This window comes from Melanerpes formicivorus, unplaced genomic scaffold, assembly GCF_026170545.1.
Source record: "Melanerpes formicivorus ecotype bairdi unplaced genomic scaffold, bMelFor1.0.p_v2 SCAF_4, whole genome shotgun sequence".
In the NCBI taxonomy this organism is placed as follows: domain Eukaryota; kingdom Metazoa; phylum Chordata; class Aves; order Piciformes; family Picidae; genus Melanerpes; species Melanerpes formicivorus.
In genome coordinates, this window is record NW_027142356.1 from 9,581,088 (window position 1) to 9,603,343 (window position 22,256).

General features: G+C 42.0%; 1 protein-coding gene across 1 annotated transcript in view; it reads right to left on the bottom strand.

The window, feature by feature from the left end:
* The window catches only part of COL25A1 (collagen type XXV alpha 1 chain), a 348,081-nt gene extending 326,466 nt beyond the window's left edge, over positions 1-21,615 (bottom strand). The window contains exons 1-2 of the mRNA XM_068136899.1: positions 20,873-21,615; positions 19,956-20,025 (exon numbers count right to left, since the gene is read on the bottom strand). Coding sequence (XP_067993000.1) covers positions 19,956-20,025; positions 20,873-21,232 — 430 coding nt within the window. The 5' untranslated portion in view covers positions 21,233-21,615. The remainder of the gene's footprint in view (positions 1-19,955; positions 20,026-20,872) is intronic.
* Positions 21,616-22,256: the final 641 nt, after the last annotated feature.

The window sequence follows — 22,256 nt, forward strand, 5'->3', positions numbered from 1 at the left end:
CACCTCCCTACTCCCACCCTTTCCCCCCCACACACATTAGAAACTGTGATACAATATGAACTTGCAAGTCTAGGTATCTGGAAGATGTTAAGAAATTCAGTGGACACTAAAGGATCATGCAAACCCAACCTGCTAAATTTTTATTCACTTAAGCAGGAAAAAAAAAATGCCAACTTTGATAAACATCTGCAGTAAATGAGCGACAGCCAGGGTACCTTGCTTACATAAGACTTTTGGAGTTGGGTTTTTAGTTGGGGGTTGTTGTTGTTTGGGGGTTTAGAGGTTGGGGGTTGTTTTGGGGTGGTTTTTTGCTTCAAGGCTAATGGAAGACAGGGAAAATCTGTACATTTAGATGTGACAGCTGGAGTTAAATGCTAGTCTAAACTCTTAAAGCTAAAAATTTAATAAGAGCTAAAAGCATACGTGCATGGGCAGGAGGACAACAACCTAACTGCCCGTGCAAACAAATAGCTAAGGACCTAACACCTCATATATGTGCAACACCTACCCTATTAAGACATCCAGCCAACAGCAATATCCATCTGTCTGAGAAAGCTGCACCTTATTTCTAGAAACTGCAGTCTGATCGTTATTTTAACGGGCAAGAAGAATGTAACTTTGAAATGTCTCACCTTATTAACTAAGGCTTTCTTTCCAGCCTGTACTGGAGTATACTCCATCCAGTCTGGAATACTGTGTCCAGTTCTAGGCTCTCCAGAGATGGGAAAATACTGGGAAGTCCAACTGAGGGACACAAGGATGATTAAGGGACTAGACCACCTCTCTTATGAGGACAGACTGAGAGACTTGGGGCTGTTAACCCTGGAGAGAGAAGACAGAGGGGATCTTACTAATGTTTACAAATATCTGAAGGGTGGGTGTAAAGAAGAAGAGGCCAGTCTCTTTTCAGTGGTGCCCTCTGAAAGGATGAGGGGCAACAGGTACAAACAGGAACACAAAATGTTCCACCTCAACATCAGGAAAAAAGTCTTTCCTGTAAGGGTGACAGGCTGCCCACCGAGTTTGTGGAGTCTCTCACCTGAGATTTCCAAGCCCCTCCTGGACACATGCCTATGTAGTTTACTCTAGGTGATGCTACTTCGACAGGGGACTTGAACTAGATGAACTCCAGAGGTCCCTTCCAATCCCTACTCTTCTGTGATTTTACGATATCCTGACATCATCTCAATAGCCACCTCTACACACTCCTAGAAATCAATTAAATAACTGAAGTTCAAATGGCAGATTCTACCTCCTAACTCACCAGAAGCACTACTTCAAAAGCTTAATTATTGATAGTGATTCCTGGTGGGAAGCAGGGAGAAGGGAACTCAACACTGAATACAGCTTTGTATTTTGATTATTAGCATGAGCTGCAATGCTGCCAAATAGAAAAAAAAACAAGGGGGGAGGGGGAAGAGAGGCAGGGGAAGAAAAAAGCCAACAACTCATCTGCAAACAAAACACATGTATGCAAGACTTTTAATTAACTTTTTCAAAGTCACTTACTTCCATCTACAACTGGCTTAAGTACAGCTTCCAATTCAAAAGCAAGGTCAGTCTAGCAAGTTTAGCAGTGGTAGAGCACCACAAGTCTGCCACGAAGAACACAGTGAGCTATTTTAAACTGTTCGGTGCAGTATTATAAGTGGTTTAGATTAAGTGCAATGTACTGGAAATCCAAGCCCAGTAATAACTCAGATCTTGTATACCCTGCAAAACAGATTTGTAACCCTTGAAAGTGAAGTATTTCAGCATGAGTAGCACTTCATCACCAACTGTTAATTATGTAAAACCCTAATGCTGAATTCATCACCTAGATGCTTCCTATATATCTAGTCTCTGTCTGTCCAAGAACAAAATGCAATGATGTTAATGAATAAAGACCAATATTTTTCAGTAACTGTGGTGCATTTCAAGAATCCTGTGAAGTACTTCATTCTATGAAGTACTGCAACTTCATCTAGTTCTCATTCAAGTCAGCTGAAGATATTTCTACCAAAACAACCAATACATAGAATCAATGAGGTTGGAAGAGACCTCAAATATCATCAAGTCCAGCCTGTCACACAATCAAGCTTCCAGGGAAAAAAGAAATCACATATGTGTTCATATTAATGCAAATAAGAAAATTTTACCTTAAGGTGAATTTCACCTCTCACCTTAAGGGAATACACTTGGATAAAATGGGCATTGACTTCTGTAAGAAGGTTAGAAGAAAGCAATAGTAAGATCTAGAGCATTCTATTCTTCCACTTCCTTGACCCACTCTAAGGCCACAAGCCTCTAGTAATGCTGTAGAGCACCTCGGGATGCTTTTCATGCCTATAGCAGATCTCCTGCTCTGTTCAGTCATTTGTCAAACTTCTTATGAATAAAAACCAAAACTTTCCTGTAAAAATGGGAGGGTTTTTGCTTTTGGTTTGTTTAACCTTTTTTTTTAATGTTTCAATTCATAAAAGTCAAAACAAACATTGGCCCTTAGACAAGTTTTCCAGGGTTTTTCATCACTTTTCTTAGCAGATAAGGCATAAAGTGTTTTTTTTCCCTCAGATTTTTGTCAGAGTACCATAACTCCCAAGGGTAGAATTTTTCTGTTGGTTCTCCATTTTTCAAAAAAGTTACTACTGATAATCTGTTCAGTGATTTTTTTGGGGGTGTTTGCTTGTTTTTGTGATTTTAAGTACAAAATTTGCTTTACCTAGAATACACAACCATTATATCCCAGCTTAAAAACTAAGTTTTCAACAACAATTGCAGAACTAAACATGAGAATGGGTTAGAAAGAGACCTTGCTGTTGCTAAGTACTAAAGGGCACTTTAAACCTTTTGAGGAAAAATTGTTAAACCACTGTCTGGCCATTGGAATGGGCTGCCCAGGGAGGTGGTGGAGTCACCATCACTGCAGGTGTTTAAGAGACTGGATGGGGCGCTTGAAGCCATGGTTTAGTTGATTAGATGGTGTTGGGTGCTAGGTTGGACTTGATGATCTTGGAGGTCTTTCCCAACCTGGTTAATTCTGTATTCTGTTTCCCTTAAATGTATTGAGTTGTTGGCAACCAAGTAAACCACCATCCATGTTTAGTTTGTACTTTAGGCTAAACTCTAGCAGTTACTCTATTACCCAGTGATCCCCTCCTCAGCAGAGAAGAGGGATCAGGAACAGAAGACCCACAGATTGAAATTTAAATGGATTTAACAAAATACCCAAGTTAATAGCAATGTTAGTAAAACATATCTAAAATTATACTCAGCCCAGAAAAAGTGCAGTAGTCACAATATCCAGGGAGGCAGTCCTCAAGAACAGGAGATGGAAGAAGAGGAACCCAAGAAGGAAGCTCTAAAAAGAAACATTTCCTCTTTCCCCCTTTATACTGAGTACCATGCTGGTGGTCTGGGATACACCTGTAGCCAGTTCCAACCAGCTGTCCTGGCTGACTCAGAGCTGCTAATGGCTACTGCAGCAGAACTGTGATTCTGACAGCAACCAGCAAGGCTTGTATTTACTCTTATTCCTGACACATACAATGAATAAGCAAATAAAAGGGATATTAACATATCATCTCTATAAAACATTATAACTGACTACAGTAAGACATGTTCCACTGGGGGAAAAAATAAATTTAAAAAGTCATATTTATTATGTCATGTAGGGATAAAAAGAGTTTAAACTTCCCTGTCATTATTTTATAACTGTACTTAGCTGACAGTAGAATAAGATATCAAATTTTTTCCCCACATAGTTAAGGCAAGGGGCATTTTTAGACTCTTTAAAGGCCAGCATCATAAGATCATATTTTGCACATAACTAAAAAATGAGAAAATTAACTGAATGGTAAAATGCAGCCTCTCCTCACAGGGTTTGGAGCACAAGCCCTGTGAGGAGAGGCTGAGGGAGCTGGGATTGTTTAGCCTGGAGAAGAGGAGGCTCAGGGGAGACCTTATTGCTTTCTACAACTACCTGAAGGGAGGGTGCAGGCAGGTGGGGGATGGTCTCTTCTCCCAGGGAACCAGCACCAGAACAAGAGGACACAGTCTCAAGCTGTGCCAGGGGAGGTTTAGGCTGGATGTTAGGAAGAAATTCTTCACAGAGAGAGTGATTTGCCATTGGAATGGGCTGCCCAGGGAGGTGGTGGAGTCGCCATCACTGGAAGTGTTTAAGAAGAGACTGGATGGGGTGCTTGGTGCCATGGTTTAGTTGATTAGATAGTGTTGGATGATAGGTTGGACTCAATGATCTCGAAGGTCTCTTCCAACCTGGTCTGGTCTGGTCTACTCTACTCTACTCTACTCTATTCTATTCTATTCTATTTCAAGTGAACACGAACTCCCTGTTTCTGGTCAATACATTAGCAGTTACATTTTGCATCATCTTTAGGAAAATTTGATTTCTTATGTACTTTTGTAGTTAACCAAAAAGTATGCAATTAACTTCCTCTATGGGGGAAAATATGAAGTAATTTTTTTTTATTTCAACCATTTGGCAACAAAATAATTAAAAAAGAAAAATTTAGCACAACACAAACAACAGAGGTTTGGACCTACTATTGCTAGCTGCCTTTTTGATTGTGTTCCAGAAAGAAAATGGAGGGGCAGCTCAATAGAAGGCACAGTGTTTACAATGACACCCTTCATGAAGCTGCTGTTATACCAAGAACCCTATTTCACTTCATAAAAGGGCAGGCTTATCCTCTCAACAAGCAGCTGAAAGGAAGGGAGGAGCAAGTATCTTAAGGGGGCCTACAAGAAAGCTGGTGAGGGTCTTTAGGGTGTCAGGTAATTATAGGACTAGGGGGAATGGAAAAATAAATAGAAATGGGTAGATTCAGATTGGATATTAGGAAGAAGATCTTCCCCATGAGGGTGGTGAGACACTGGAACAGTTTGCCCAGGGAGGTGGTGAAAGCCCCATCTGTGGAGGTTTTTAAGGTCAGGCTGGATGTGACTCGAGCAACCTGATCTAATGTGAAGTGTCCCTGCGCAGGGGGGTTGGAACTGGATGATCCTTCAGGTCGCTTCCAACCCTAAAAATTCTATGATTGTAAGTAAATGTCCATTTGCTGTGTCTATGAAATGTGCATGGTCGCATCAGGAAGAAGACATGCAACCTCCCTTGGTGGGGATGAAAGTGTTGGTGCTATGGTGTATTGTGCATGATTTCAAGTTGAGAAAACTATCCGTCCATTTGTCATGAAAAGCACACCCTCCCTGCCCCGCCATGAACCTTGCTATAGATTCCTCCCAGACTTTAAACTGGTGGCTATGTGTCACAAAAAGTCCTCCTCAAGCGACTTTACTCAGCAGCTTTTTAGGGTTTAAACCAAAGTGACTGGACAAAAAGATGAATATGTCTGAACGCCATGCAAAGCAGAGATGTGACTGACTCTCTTTGCTATCTCCAACAGCACAGTATAAAGGATGCTGAAAGCAGTCAAAGAGAGAGAATGATTGGGTATCTGAAAGAAAGCCCACAATCTGAGCACAAGCCTGTATTCATCTGAAAACAACTGTTCTTTAGAACCAGCAGGTATTTTTCCAGAGGGCCTGGGGAAAAGAAAAAAAAAAAAAAAAAGAAAAGAAAAGAAAAAAAAAAAAAAAAGGAAAAAAAGAAAGAAAAAAAAAGAAAGAAAGAAAAAAAAAAGAAGAAAAAAATTAGGCTGCCCTACTCCCAGCCCAAGTGCTATTATTAGTAACTAAGTTAAACAATTACCATTGGTCTCAAAGTATGATTAACGGCAACATAATCATAGTGTGCTCCACCAATCTTTTTTCTGTCAAGTCTCAAAGTCTCACACTTCACAAGACAAACACACACGTGATGGGTACATGTGGTCACTAGGCTACTGAGTCAAGCACATAAACAGCATGCTTCAGGGAAAAAAATAAATAAATCTGGGAGCATTAATGAAGTCTGGCTCTAGCAAAATGCTGTTTCCTAGGAAGGATCAGAGCTCAGGCTCTAGCTGTTGTCCTTCCTGCTCTACACAAAGAAGAAAATCAAGGAGAGTTGGAGGACACAGTCTCAAGCTGCGCCAGGGGAGGTTCAGACTGGATGTTAGGAAGAAATTCTTCATAGAGAGAGTGGAATGTGCTTCTTGGGGAGGCGGTGGAGTCACCATCATTGGAGGTGTTTAGGAAGAGACTTGATAGGGTGCTTGGTTGCATGGTTTAGTTGATTAGGTAGTATTGGATGATAGGTTGGATGCGACGATCTTGAAGGTCTCTTCCAACCTGGTCTGGTCTATTCTATTCTATTCTATTCTATTCTATTCTATTCTATTCTATTCTATTTTCTATTCTATATAGGATTCATTGCAATATGATCAAGCAAGAAGGAATGACAAAAGCTTTTGGAATAAATCAGATCCATCCCTGCACCTTTAGGACTTCAACATCAACTTTTATGACAGATCATTAGTCCTGCCACTTTAATAAAGATAAATAACATGCAGAGTGTGGTTGGCTTTGAGAAGCACTTCTAACTCACAGGCAGCCAGCATGTGCACCATTTTCACATACCTGCTTGTGTAGCATTACTGCCAGAGACAAAAAGAGTGATGCAGAACTGGAAAGAGTTATGATCACTTGCTTAGGGAAGAATCTACTACTAGTTCACACTAGCTTCCATCGCCCTTTAAATTTCTTTCTTTTCAGCTCCACACAGCAGGACAACACCTTCTGTAAGGAGGGTAACATCCAGGTCATGCAATCTCCTTGATCACCATTTCTCAGGAGAAGCTGAGGGTGTGCAATGACTACTTGCCCGTGCACATCATCTAGGAAACAGCCCGGTTTCAGTTAAAAGATATAAAACCATTCATGTGCCTGAAGTGATACACAGATGTATGTCAGGTCTGGTTCTTGTCAGTAGGAATTCCATTTAAAAGCTATTTTCACCTATCTTCGGTTAAAAGTAAAACATGATTTGGACATTAGAAATTGAGGTGGTAGAAGCTATTTCTATGCTTATGTAATTGATCTGAGCTGGCATTGCCCACCTGTTCAGGGTTGGGTTATTTTTAAAACAAAAAACACCCTTAAAAAAGAAAACAAAAAATTCCCAAAAGGTTACTCCAGCTGTAAATTGATATTTTTGCACCTACTTTCACACATGCTGATTCATCAACCTAAGGGAAGAAGGAAGAGCAGTAATATAAGATGCCTTCAATATCTTCAGAAAATGAACATACAGCTGCCAGCAATGACAATTCAATAGATTCCATCTGGTTATATCTTGATCAAAATGGAACACAGAAAGGTGATTACCAAATTTAAAAGAAAAGGAGAAGAATGCACTGCAGAAAAAGAAACGTCTGTTCTTCAAGGAAGTAACTTTATTCTAGATCATTAAAACTTTGTACTTGTCTTTGGCACACTTTGGTTAATATATTTACGTTGGATGGAAGAACTCAAATACAAAGACTTCCTACCCCACACCTTTACAGCCCTGTAAAGGAACAGAATGACAATATAGAACAGTTACTGTGCTTTCCCTTCTGTAATTCATTATGCATAATGTTTCCTCTAAAGTGCATTCCTTTCAACTTGCTATGAGAGCGGGGGTTTTTCCAGAGTGTTCCGGTTATAATACACTTTGAAAACAGATTAATTTCTCCTTCTTATCCTAAAATGGACTGCAATTGTTTAGAATGTAGCAAAAGACCACCTTGTAGCAGTAAATCAATTTTAAGAGAGGAAAAGCAAAAAAAAGTGAGGTTTTTGGTCTTGCTCTATTCCTCCACCTTCTCTGTTGGTGCTTCAGTTTTCAAGGCTCATGCTTCTTTTTAACTGGCCAGTCCAACAGCTTATGTGCTGGCTTTTAATTGAATGTGCTAAAAGAAACTCCTCCTTCCACACATTAGGATATAGCTCAGCTTGAAATTCAGACTAAGGAATTATGCAAAGCTGTCCAAAAGTGAAATCCATGACTGTTGGATTTAAATACTAATCTCTTTTCACTCAGATTAGTCTCCCCACACTGAAGAAATGCAGTGCACTTACACGCTTGTTGCATTGGAAAAATACTTCATCTTCACATAGAGAAATGTTTCCTGCCTTCTACAAATATGGCTGTCACCCTTACAAAGACACCAACTCTAAGTAAGTATTGACAATGGCTGTCCAAGCTCTGGTTCATTTTAAGCTGGTGTCATGCCACTGTGTCTTTCGGGCACTCTGTTTCATCAGTATTCAGTTCATCAGTACTCCCAGCAACCACTTGGGAAACATATGCAAGATGACCCTTACTGAACTGTGACTTCTTCATAAGCACACAGATAGCTACAGCAAGTAGCTGTGATACCACTGCATTTCTAAGTGTCAACAAAAGCCATTCTCCTAGCTGCTTATTATTAACTGACACAAACAACTATCAAGTAGCCACTGGGACAGAGAACAAAGCAAAACAAAGTTCAAGCTCAGCATGGCCAGAAGTAGCACCATAACAATGACCCCATTTTGGTCTGCACTTGAGTATGTATGCACAGAGCACTTCTCCTGGCACAAGGGCTGAATTATGAGTCAGGAAGCTTTTTTACAGAAGTTTGAGCCAGCTATCCTGTCTGAGAGGTGAAGGGTGTGAAATCAATAGGGTATTAATCACTTCTGCATCAAGCTGAAGCAACGGTTCTCAACATTTGTCATCCTTTGACTGGCTGTAAGCACTAGTAGTAGTAATGGAGGTGCAGATATTAAAGGAGCACTTGATAAAAAGCAGAAGAAGGCAAAAAGTCAGTACAGAGACTCTCGAGCCAACACTTAACTGTGTTTTTCATAGCAATGCAATCAGAGCTTATCTAGATGTAAACTCTGTGACAGGAGAGAAGAATATTAATACACAGATGATGGAGTTTATCCTTTTAATCTCCTGTGGCCATCCCCCATGCTTCCCCTGAGAACATCAAGGGAATCAGAACAGGAACTTACTCAGAGTGTATGGACACAGGGTGGAGGAAGAGGAGTGGTGCCTTCAAGCAGCCGGTTCTCATATTCTCATGAGATTATTAGAGGAGCCAGCTAAAGGAAATACTTCCTCAGTTTAAGATGCATGCACTTTGACTTTCAGCACTCCAGTCCTCCATGAAAACCCTACTGTCATCCAGCTGAAGCACTGATATGCAAGAAACCTTACATCATTTCCTAGCAACACAACTAGTGTCACCAGCACAAGCTAGGACTTCATCTGTAGCCAGCTATGCTCTTGCTGTTACAGACTGTACATAATCTTAATCACAGAAATAGCTTTTTGCAGAGTTCAGTGTCCTGCAAATTGCAGGGAGTTGTTCTGCTTTCAGATATGCATACACAAATCTATCCCTGTGATGGCAACAACCACCTCAATAAAACCAGTCTCCAATTTTCAATACAGTTTCCTGGTTCAAAACTGCTTCTCTGTTCTCCACCTACATACTTTGAAGCACCAGGGTTTTAGTATCATCTTAAGCATAATGTGTCAAGAATGAGTTTATACTTATGGAAGGAATTTCAGTGATAAACTAAACTTTTACTGTACACTTCTGGCATGAATTTTCTGTGTTATTATATCCACAGAAGGGACACTGAAAATATCAAGTGGAAGGTAAAACAAATGCATTTTTTCTCAGGAGAACATAAACTGCAAATGGTGAAACATCAAGGACCTTAAAACTTCTAATTTTCTAAAGTTTTCTTCCTATGACATCTACAGTTTTTACTCCACAGCCTCCTGAGAGTATGCTTGGAAAAGATAGGAAGAGCTCATGAGCTAATTGATTCTGCCCTTTTTTTTTTAAAAACAAAACACTTCCCTCCCACAAATCAGAGGAAGCACCTCCCAAGAACCAACAGACTCAAACGGTACCCAGAGTGGCATGAGCCAGCTGTGTCAGTCAGTGGAAAGCAGTGGATCAGCCACCTGGCTTTATGGAGGTTTTTCTTGCTATAGTGAGCTATATTCCTTGCTATGTCACTGTGACTCAACAGGCAGCCCATTGCATGTCCAAGTTATGGCAATGTGTGAAAGAATACCAAAAACATCTTACTGATATCTTACACAGTACAGTGTACTGCATTAAGAAGAGGACCAGAGATCAAAATGAAAGACCATTTGATGCCCTTCTCCTCAATATTTCTTCTGCTGAGCTTGTAGAAGAGCCACAGAGGGGCAAGGGAAGCTATGTAAAGGAACTCATGTCCCTCTTTATCTCCTGTACAGTCTTCTTTTCAACTTTCCCATGAATCTGTGAATTTGTGATGCTTTCTTCATTGTGAGTCTAATCATCTTGCTAGCAAAGGTAAACATCTATGAAAAAAAATTTGTATGTCATATTCCTAAACCCCTACATTTAAATATTAAGCACATTAAAAAAAAATACAAAAATCATTAAAGATATTGTGTAATGTACTTGCCCAACACAAATGCAAGATGACTGGTTAGGCCACACCTTGAGTACTGTGTCCAGTTCTGGGACCCTCAGTTTAAGAAGAACATTGAGATACTTGAACGTGTCCAGAGAAGGGCAATGAGGCTGGGGAGAGGCCTCAAGCACAAGCCCTATGAGGAGAGGCTGAAGAAGCTGGGATTGTTTAGCCTGGAGAAGAGGAGGCTCAGGGGAGACCTTATTGCTGTCTACAACTACCTGAAAGGTGGTTGTAGCCAGGAAGGGGTTGGTTTCTTCTCCCAGGCAAGCAGCACCAGAACAAGAGGACACAGTCTCAAGCTGCACCAGGGAAGTTTAGGCTCGAGGTGAGGAGAAAGTTCTTCACTGAGAGAGTCAGTAGCCATTGGAATGTGCTGCCCAGGGAGGTGGTGGAGTCATCAACCCTGGAGGTGTTCAAGAGGGGATTGGACATGGCACTTGGTGCCATGGTTTAGTCATGAGGTCTGTGGTGACAGGTTGGACTTGATGATCTTTGAGGTCTCTTCCAACCTTGGTGATTCTGTGATAATTCTTACACCTAACAGACTAAACTAAAAGTACCAATTTTACCAGACCTCCATCTACAGCCTTGTGTAATTCACCTGTATACACTCTAAAGAAAACTATACTTAACTTTACATTTTATATTTTCCTGCTCAATTTTTAAGGCAGTGTAGGACAAACTACCATTGCTTAAAAGCTACAGTGCTTCTTGATTGAGCATGTTGAATGTGGTAGTTTTAGTGGGCAGTAGTGTTTATGTTGGGGGGAATTTTCCACCCACCACATCTAAGCAGAAGTCTCTGCAATCATTGTATTGATTTTCAGAACTTTCTAAAGGACAAAATAACATCCCAGTTTTATCACCTCTCTTATTACACTGTTACACTCTTTCTTCATTCCGTTTATTGCTTCTTTTCCCTGCAAAGGGCCATTATCACATCTCTGATAATTCCAAGAATGTATAATTCTAGGTTTACATGGGTGAGTAATAACTTCACATATCTTCAAAAAGCTCTCCAGGCATCATCATCTGTTTCAAGTCTTTCCAAGCACAAGAAGAAACGATTCTCCAGAAACATGCTTGCAATATTTACAACTGCATGTAAATCCCTGCTCCTACGTATGCTCCTGCATAGGTCTGCACATATACATGAGAATCAATTTTAATATAACACACTACCCACATCCCACTCACCCCCTACCCAACCCAAAACAAAACAAAACAAACAAACAAAAGGAATTGCAGAGAGGAGCAGAAAGGACAAGTTTTATAGCACTCATCACAAACAACACACTCTTCCTATGTAGATAAAAAGCTGTTTTGAGGAGATCAGATTCTCATTGTGAACATCAAGGATGGGACAAATGGTTTACTTATAAAATTGTAGAACTGTTTCAGTTGAAAAAGACCTTTAAAATAATTTAGTCCTTGACCCTTATTTTTCTTACAGATAAGGTACCTTGCCTGGTAAGAACTAGGCAACTTACAGAAATATTTAAATAGTAGCTTATTTTTGTTGAGGCAGAGCTATGCATTGGCAATGTCTTACACTACACATTTACCTACTCACAGAGCAACACTTTTGGTATAGGTTGAGGACTAAATGTCCCGTCACAGAGAAAGTCCTCCAGAAGTACCAGAGAGTGCAAAAGGACAGATGGTCCTCAGGGGGTGGACACAGGATATTACAATACTTCTTATTCCATCCCATCATCCAGCAATCTCTGCATTACCAGACATCACAGCCAGTTCTCCCTCTTTCTCCTTTCTCTCTGATGCCAGCACAGCAACTGTTCTCTCTCTTGGTTTGGGGGGTAGTTTGTGGCCTTGGCTGGCAAGCTCATTTCTTGGTGTGCAATTTTGGCCTAGCATGGGGGACAGTGAGGCTTAGGCAGGGGGCACTGTGGCCTGGTAGCCCTGTCCTAGTGCAGGAGGAGGGTTTTGAAGGTTTTGACCTAGTGAGGCTTGGCAGGTCCAGGTGGAGAACTGGCCCAAGGCTGAATTTGATTTCTGTATATATTTGTAAATAGCATTTCTATTTAATCTCCAATTTTGTGAGAGTGTTTTTATTTTACGCCTGTGGGGTAAAATATTTTCTGTCCTTTAGCCCTGGGCAGCTCGTGGCTCAAATGGGGACAATATTTTTAACTGAGGAAGCTATTTACATGAGGCCTTCATCATAAAAATTAAGGCACATCTAACGACTTGTTGAGCCATGACTGACGAGACACTGCAGTTATGAACTACATGAAAGGAAATACCTGACAAGGATGGCCTAGATACATTTGCTCCAGAGCCCAGAAGCATGAATAAGATGATCTCCTGGGGTATCAACCTGACCTGTAATTCTCAAGTTATTCAAGTCTGTGTGGATTAAAATTAGCTGTATTTACATGCAAGGTATATATGAATCCTGCACTTTCAAGTTTGGCACTCAGTTCTGAAAATTTGTCTTGACATTTATTTTTATTAAGCTCTCACAAACATTTTCTTCTGCTTAGCATAATCTCATGAAAAAAAATGAGCAGATGAGTTTAAGCAGGCACTGCTCTGGTTAAGTAAAGTCTGGTTAGTAAAAACATGACAGTCCACAAGCTTCCAATAAATGAGCCTGCAGCATGTTTTTCACTATTGTGTGCATTATCTATACAATTAAAGCTTCAGTTTGCAGTAAGTGCAAAAAAAGCTTCTTCCAGCCTGCATTATTCTGTGCCATCTTACAACCAGGAGGTGGTGGAGTCACCATCATTGAAGGTGTTTAGGAGGAGACTTGATAGGGTGCTTGGTTGCATGGTTTAGTTGATTAGGTGGTGTTGGATGATGAGTTGGACGCGATGATCTTGAAGGTCTCTTCCAACCTGGTTTATTCTAATTCTATTCTATTCTATTCTATTCTATTCTATTCTATTCTATTCTATTCTATTCTATTCTATTCTATTTTTTAATAGTTCTGAGTTCCTTTGTAGCTGCCTTAGAAAATCAACTGAAACAATGAAGGGGGAAAGTGCTGTGTGCAGATGGGCCTTCCTGAAGAGGCTGCAGTTAGCAACATGACTCAAGATACGTGTATGTTCAGGTAAGATGGATGATTTCACAGGGTTGCTAACTTCAATATACTAATTATATGATCCCATCTGATAACTTACAAGGCTCTATAAAGACAGCTTCTGCCAGTCATGCTATTTTCAAAGCCAGTTGATTTTTACTACAGTAAGTATACCCAAAAAGAAATAAATAAATACATAGACAGGCAAGATGCATCCAGTAAATTTGGAAGGGAGCTGGAAGGAGGACGAGTGCTGTAATGCAGGTGCATTCTGACAAAATATTCCCAAGAACCCACTAACCTTTAAGGAAAGGTATTTCTGAGCAGAACTCATTTAACCAAGCTTTAAAGACCCCTTAAGGAAACAGATGTGCATATTAACAATTTAAGAAGGAATTAAAAAAAATAAATAAAAGAAGGAAAAAAGTGAAAACATGCACACTAAAAGCATTGTTCCAGAAGTGGGCTGAATGTCCACTCCTCACACTGCAAGACTGGCTGGACTTGAACTGCTTTGACACTTCAGCAGTTTGAGATGGACAGATGCCACATGGAGGGAAATCTGAGAACATATATAAGAACATATAATCTGTGTTCTTATATTAATCTTGCAATAAAAGAACAGCTAATGCAAATAATCAAGCCTTCCTTTTAATATGTCTTGTTTGACAAAACTGTGCAAGTTCAATAAATGTGGTTTCAAGTCATAGACAAACCTTTTATTAAAAACACTCTTGTGGTCAAATCAAGCTTTGTTACACCACGACTGACATCAATAATATTACAAAAGGCAGAAATCCGGTGCAGCCTGCTGTCAATCAGCTCTCCTTTCAGCCACGTTATGTTTCATTCATCATGCTGCACCTCCTTACCCAGAGGGAAGGGAATTAAAAAGGTCACATCTTAGCCAATAAAATATATTTAGCTACTCTGTGGGGAGAAAACAGTATCTCTAATCAGTCATCCAAACAAGACTACAGACTACCCAGAAGGTTGCATGCTGCTACACATCAATAAACATCTTTATCTTGGAACTGAAATGAAAAATATCAGACCAGTGAAGGTATGAAAAGGGAACTCAAAGCCCTGTCAGAAAAATTAGAAAATTAGGGCTGAGCACTGCATTCAGCAAACAGATGATACAGACATGGCAGAAATAAGTAGTGCTGGGAGCTAGGTTCAGATAGCATGCTCCAGAATTTTAAGTTACAGAGAAAAACACTTTGGATATTTTCTGTATCTATCTGTATGTCCTTTTGGGTCTCTCCTCTGGTAAACACTCTTCTTTTCCTTACCTCTTCAGTCTCTACAGAACTGCTTCACTGTATTTATTTATTTATTTATTTATTTATTTATTTATTTATTTATTTATTTATTTATTTATAAAACTAATACCCTGCTGGTATCCATTCAGGATTCCTTTAATCTCCCAAATTGGTTTCTCCTCCATTCTTTCAGACTCAGTAATAGAAATGCTCCAGGAAACACTCCTGATGGAACACATGGAAATAAGAAAGAGTACCTAAATTGTACTTCCACAGCAGATCAAAACAAACATTATGTGGTTAAGAAGACAAAAACAGCACTGTGATGCTAAGGAAATATATTTATATTTGCTGTCCATGCTGCTACCCAAATACATATAGCAGACATCCTCTTATTGAAGAACTGTAGCTGTAGAACACAGTTTTCCCACTAGAATTACTATAGCTAGAATAATACCAACTGGCCTTCTCTATCCTCCCCAAAAACTTTTGGCTTATGGCATTTCATCTCCTGAGTGAATAGGTTTATATGTACACACAACTACACTGAAACAAGCTGTAGAACCTGATCACAGCAAATTGCATAGTGAAACGGGAGGCACATCCAATGCCAAACCATAAAACTCTTAAAGACTGGAACAGAGAATTAAAATAACATGATTACAAAACCAGCACAAAATAGCTGGCTAAGAAAGAAGAATGATGACAGTGTCCATGCCTGGAAAAGGTTTGAAGGCACAGGCATCTGAACACAAGAGGAACAAAAATGCAGGCTATTTAATGGAAAAATTACAAGAGAAAGAGCAAAGGAAGAAATATTGCCTGTGACACAAAAGAAAAACAAAAGTAAATTTATTTGGTCAACTTTGCCAAGTACCCACCAGTGAATTTTAGATAATGGTTGGGGAGAAAAAGAAGAAAGGGAAAAACAAACAAAACAAAAACCAACCCAAAAGCAAAACATACAAAAAAAAAAAAAAAAAAAAAAAAAAAAAAAAAAAAGAAGAAACCACATCATTTTGCATGAAAAAACCCCACACAAAAAAAACAACCCACAAAGCACAGCCAATTTTACATACACAGTGTGTTGTACCAGTTAGAGATAAAAAACATCTCTTATGCAACCTATCCTTTGTCAATGCAGGCTCAAAGAAATGTAAAGCATACAAGCCTTCCTACTTACATAATGCTCGGGCTTGTTTGTTTGTTTTGTTGTTGTTGTTGTTGTTTGGGGGGGTTCTTTGAAGAAATAAATACATTAGAAATGTCTTCTTGAAAAGAAAAGGGGGAAAAGAAAAAAAGGGCATTGCTTCTCAAAACTGGCCCAAATAATCGTGCAGAACTGTACATAATCACCTGCTAGTATTTCTGTTGACCAGCTTTGTACTTTCTGTACTACCAAGACTCCTAGTCCTGCCAATATCATCTGATTCCAGGAGTAGACTCTAAGGACCACTTACAGAATGAGACATCATGGCACATGACCACAAGTGTTAAAACTTGATCCTTACAATATTTAAAGGATCAATCCACTAAAACTTGCAAGCTGTTTACTGAAAGGATTCTCAAACACTGGAACAGGATCCCCATGGAGGTAGTTGAATCCCTATCCCTGGAGGGGTTTAAAAGACACAGAGATGTGGCACTGAGGAACATGGTTTAACACCAGACTTGAAAATGTTAGATAATGGTTGGATTCAATGACCTTAAAGGTCTTTTCCAACCAAAACAATTCTGTGATCCTGTGTGTCCATTTCTGTTGAGGTCTACAGGTCCCAGGTATATATGTGATTGCTTTCTGGAAGAAGAAAGTCTGAAGAATCTAGAAAAAGCTATGAATTTCTCAAAACTCTAATGAATTTGGAGCACTCCTGTGCTTTCCGCACATGTTACTCTTTCCACACAGTGTACTTCTTGGCATTTGGTAAGAAGCATCCAGCACTGCTTGACTGTCCCTCATAAAAGCTGATCACGTTCCCACAGCCATTTAAAGGATGATCCAAATGCCTGAAATAATTATCTGCTTTTTTGTTCATCCTGCCCAGTAGAGAAACATTGATTTACAATATATAATAAATCTTGCAAGAGAAACTTAATTTATTATGTTTAAAATAATTTTAGCCTCTCTGTTTGCCCCCCAGTCCTCTGTACAGAAGGCAGCACTAGTTGCAAGCATGGGATTGAAGCTGGCACTCTTGTTAGAGCTGAGGTAATTTAAGAGGAATGTCAGCAAGCCTTTACTTTTCAAACTTTATTACTCTGCTTTAAGAGGAAGAATGCCTGCTATTGTCATTTTAAAAATATTTACAAAACCTTTAGTGTCTGGCTTTAGTGCTGCAGAATTAAAATCAAAAGTTGTGCTTCTTTTATAAGAAAACAGAGAATGATAATGAGGGGGAAAAAGAAAAATAAAACAACCAACCACCAGACACAGAACCACTCTTCACTCTACACAAAGTTCAAGGCTGCTGTTGAATTAAGAGGAGCTACATGTGGACAGCTCTGCAAGCTGTGAGCAGTGGTGAATCTGGCTGCCTTAGGTATCCAAGTCATTCAAACCCAGTTTCCTTTGAACGTGCAAGTTCCTACTATGGAGAGTCACAAGGGGATGAACATCTCCAGCTAATGAGATCTACACCCGTTGCATAACTTTAATCCTAAATCAGAGGCCACATTCTCACACTCCTGTCTGCAGACAGAATTGCCCTCTCTTCTTTTGGTAGAGAACAATGTAAATCTATTTTAAAATAATCTTTATTTCTCTTTAAAGAGCAGGATGATGGAAACAGCCTTGGTGGCACTTTGGCCAAGGCCTTTTCTCACAGCATGGGGATGTTTCAAAAATCACCTCTGAATCATGAAGACCTTCCAAAATCATCTCTAATAGACATGAGTTTTATTATTACAGAAACACAGGGAAGAAATGCAGAAGCTGAGCAGAATAAAGCAGTAAAAGGGAACCATGTGGGGAAGTAAAGAGGCAATTTACCCTTTGGCTTCAAGAATAGCAGGCAATAGAAAAACCACTGAGTTTCCATGATACTTTTCCTATTAAACCAAATGCCTTGTAGTCCAAATTTGTAGTAGCAACATTAAGGATGAAAATAAAAGCTCATCCTGTCCAGCTGAAAAGGAATTGTAACAAACAAAGTGAGCCAGATGAAGAAACAGCAATTTATTTGCTCTGTCCCCTGCTGCTCTGCTGAGTGCTTGCTGTTAGCAAGGGGTGGTACTCGGATGGCAGTGCCACTCAGCCCTTGTTCTCTCAGACAAGGCTCCCAAGACGATGCCATTTTGAGGTACACACCTGTCCACTGGCAACAAGCATGAGAGCATCAGCTCCTTTTAAGCTGTCCAAAAGGAGGCTATCACATGGCAACATCTTTCAGCCACTACAAAACTTGCTTCCAAACTGAAATAGCTACCCAGAGGTGAAAAGCTCCATATCACATTTCTAATCCCCAAACCAGATAGTCCTCCCTGATTCCCTGCCTTTATTTTTTTTAATTGTATTGTAACAATTAATCTAAGTTTTCACGATCTTATGAATCTTGATCTCTTGACAGTGTTTCCCAGATCACTTTATTTTGACTTTCATCTGGTGAGGATTATTACAATGCCTGTGAGAAACATTCTGTTGCCCATTATCTGTTTGATAAAACATACTTCTGAGGAAAAAAATGGTCAGATAAAAATTGGTATAATGTGGAGCTCTAGTGGTAGTGGGGAAGTAAAGCAATGAACAACACCAGCTGTGAGAAAGTAGATGCTGACCTTTAGTACGAAACAGTGAGCAAAAACATTGTAACTGATGAATTTAAAAGGAGAAGGAAAAGGGAGAGAGCTTAACATCAAGTTGAACATTTCAGGCTTGCAGAATACATCTCTTCATACAAGCAGCCCTCACCAACCTGAATCTTCTATTGCAGTTAAGCAACAGAATAATATCAGCCCTGTACACTCATGTTAGCTTTAAAAGGAAAAAAAAAAAAGACAAATATACATATATATATACATACATATATATATATACACACACACACATACATATACGTATATGTATACACACACACATATATATATATAGTACAGCAGAAAATCAATGTTCTTCACCAAACTACATGGAAGCTGAGTAATTCTATGCACTTTTAAAACAGCCCTTGTCATATATACTGTCCTTTTCATGCTAGCCATGGTAACTCCAATACCAGCCAAGAAATATTCTGCTTTCAGTTATATCACCAGCAAAATACTGTATGAACCACTCTAGTCAATTTTAACACCAAAATTCAGTAATCCTTTCAGTCTGATGAGTTCAGCAGGCATTAAATCCTAAACTAGAAGACCTCCTTCCTTTTATACACAGGACCATGAAGCATCCTATTTGCAAACATCACCACCCTAAGTCTTGTTGACAGCCAATATTCCACCTGTAAAGATGTTTTTCATGTAAAGTGACAGGATATGTAAAACCTTCAGTGCATCTAGTGGGCTTCAGCACACAGAGCATGCTGGAATACCTGCATCACCCTGAGAAACACTGGCATTATATCCTTAACTCCCAAGACACCATTTGAACTTGGACATCTGTTAGCAGAAGTTTATAAGGCTAAAGCAACACTGACAGTTATCAGACTGTCAAAAAGCAGCAGGAAAACCACAGTGGTACAGTGTGTGTACCAACAACCAATCCCATGGGTGTATTGGAAGCTCTGTTTGTGTGAACATTCAGTTTTGAACCCTCAGTGTAAAACCTGCAATCCCTTCACTGGGGAATTCCTTTCATCCAAGGCTACTGAAAAGTGAGACTGAAAACCTCCTGCATACATTGCTGCTAAGTCGCAATGGACTCTCCACTTATTTCAATCCAAGTTATAAATTGTTTAGTATTTTTGGTAAGAATTTTTTATCTGCTACCCAAGTAGAGCACACTCTGACTCAGTGCTATCTCATTTAAGACAGAATACCTTTGTTCTTGCCAGGGAAAATCATTAACCTCTGCATAAGTGTTACTGTTTAGCATCACCCAGCCTAACCAGGGGTTTTAACTAGCATTCATTCCATTCCAGTGCTACAGAGGAGACAGATGGCGCTGGGTTTTACACCTTTCCCACTCAAGGTGCAACTGTTGATTGAAGATAAACCTCCTGGGTCTGACTTACAGGTATTCAAAAAACACGGGATACCAAAACCCTACCAAGTGACAAGGCTCAGAGAGAAGATTTCCAAGCTGTGTCCATTACCTGGTGGGCAGTTGCACTCTGGAGGCGCTTCTCTCACTACACGTAGCTTTGCCAAGTGCTCGTAGGATTTCTGTAGGCAAAAGAAGCGAGGTGAGGGCACTCACTCAGCTACCTCACCGTGTCTCAGCCAACGCTCCCGACCGGCTAGGAGGCAGACTGGGGTTTACTGATATTCTATAGGCTGTGCAACCAGCGAGTACTTCTTCACTTGGCCTCAGCCCAAGGTGTCTCACGGACCTGTCCTCTACCCCCACAACAACAAAAACAAGCTGACACCACCAGCTCTCTCCCACAAGTGCCTTCGCGGTTGTCTGGGGGGTGGGAGGAGTTGTGGAGCTGTGTGTGTGTATTAGATTTTTTTTTGTTGTTGTGATGGATTGGGGGTTTTAAACATTTTTTTTTATTGGTTTTGTTTTGGGTGTGGATTTTTTATTGTTCTTGGGGGGTTGTTTTTTTGGGGTTGGGGTTTTGTTGTTTGGGGTTTCGTTGTGTTTTGGGAGGGGTTTTTGTTTGTAGTTTTGGGATTTCGGGGTTGGTTTGGGCGTTTTGGGGGGTTGTGGTTGGGGTAGTGTTGCGGGGTTTGGTGGGTTTGTTTGGTTTTCCACGCACGGTTGAGTAACGCAGGGACTGAGGATCGGGCACAGCGGCAAGTTACAGAGGAGAAAAGCATCGATGACATCCATGCGAGGGTTACCTCGAGCCTCCCCAGCCCTCCGGCCCCTAGCAGTCGGGGCACTCTCCGCCCCGCTTCTCAGAATCCCGAGGATGCGGGCTCCCTTTCCCATTTTTTTCCCCCACCGCCTAGCCGCTCTGGCTGCCGCGTTCCTCTCCTCTGCCGGCTTCCCATCGCCCCTTTCCCAGCACACACACACACAGCCCGGCTGAGCACAGCCACCTCCCCGTCCCGTCCCGCACACCTGGGCGAGAAGTCGCTCCACTTTCTCCTGCATCATTGCGTTCAGCTGCTCCAGGGAAAAGCCGGGCAGCGGCGGGAGCGGGGCGGCGGCAGAGAACCCCCCTCGGGTTCCCTCGATGGCTGCGACCCTAGCCTGGAGGTCGCTGGTCCGCACCCCCAGGTAGAGGCAGGAGGCAGCCGCCAAGGTGGAGAGGAGAGCGGCCAGCGCCGAGCCGCACGGCCCAGCCTGCCGCGGGCACCGCTGCCCGCCGCAGCCCTGCTTCCCACTGCCATCCTGTCCTGCGGCTCCGCGGCTCTTCCCCGGCGTGCTCCGGCACCCTTCAGCTGCGGCTGCCGGCATCTCCTTCCCTCCGCCTCCCATGGAGGCAACGAGTTTACAAACAGCGGCAACAAAAAAAATTAATAGCGATAAAGTACGAGAGGAAAAATAAATAATAATAATTAAAAAAGACAATTAAAAAAATTAAAAATAATAATAAGACAAAACGCTGTAAGTGGGAGCAAAGCCTGGCACCGGCTCACACACTTTGAAGGCGAAGCGACCCAGCCGCCCGGCAGCGGGTCGCGACTAAGCCCTGCGGCGATGGAGGGAGGGGGATAGGGAGGGAAGAGGGAGGTGAGGAGCCAAAAATCGGCAGCAGGGCTGGGTGTGGGACGAGCCCCCGCGGCTTCCACCCTTCCTTGGGAGTGCGCAGCGTGCTCTGCAAGCGACTTGCCACTTGTCAGAGGGGTTTTCAGGCGCGGGGCGGGAGGCGCTTCGCCCCCCCAACCCCGGCACCAACCTCACGCCTCCAGCTCTCCTCCCCCCCACCGCTGCTGCCAGACTTGTTGCTCCCCCTCCACCTGCCTGCCCCGGCGCCCAGCAGCCAGGCGGGGACAGCCCGCAGGCGGCCGGCAGCCGCGTCGCCCCCGCCGGCAGGCAAACCCCTGCCCCTGCCAGCCGCCCGGCCGAGCCCCCGCCTGCCGGCCCAACCTCCCCGCCGCCATTAGCATAATGTATTCACCTAGGCGGGGGAGCCGGCTGGGGAGCTGGCTGGGCGCGGTGTGTGCAGAGAGAGCGGGGCGGCAGGCTGGTCGAGTCGGGGGTTGCTGGGGGTGCCGCGGCCCCGGGCGGGGTGCAGCCGCCGGCGGGAGGTAGCGGGGAAGGGGCCGCAATGAGTGGCCTGGCCGGTGAGGGAAGTTATGGGGAAGCGCACTGATTTATGGAGGTTTATGGCCGAGCTGTCATGCCCCCGGCCCGGGCGTAAAGCACCGGCACAGCTCTGCCCTCCCAGGGGTTTTACGAAGCGCGGAGGATAAGCGGATGCAGGTCAGTATCCGGCAGGTAGAGAGGGCTGGGTCCCAAAGGGGCATGAGGAACTATCTCCCCGCAGCACGGGGGTCAG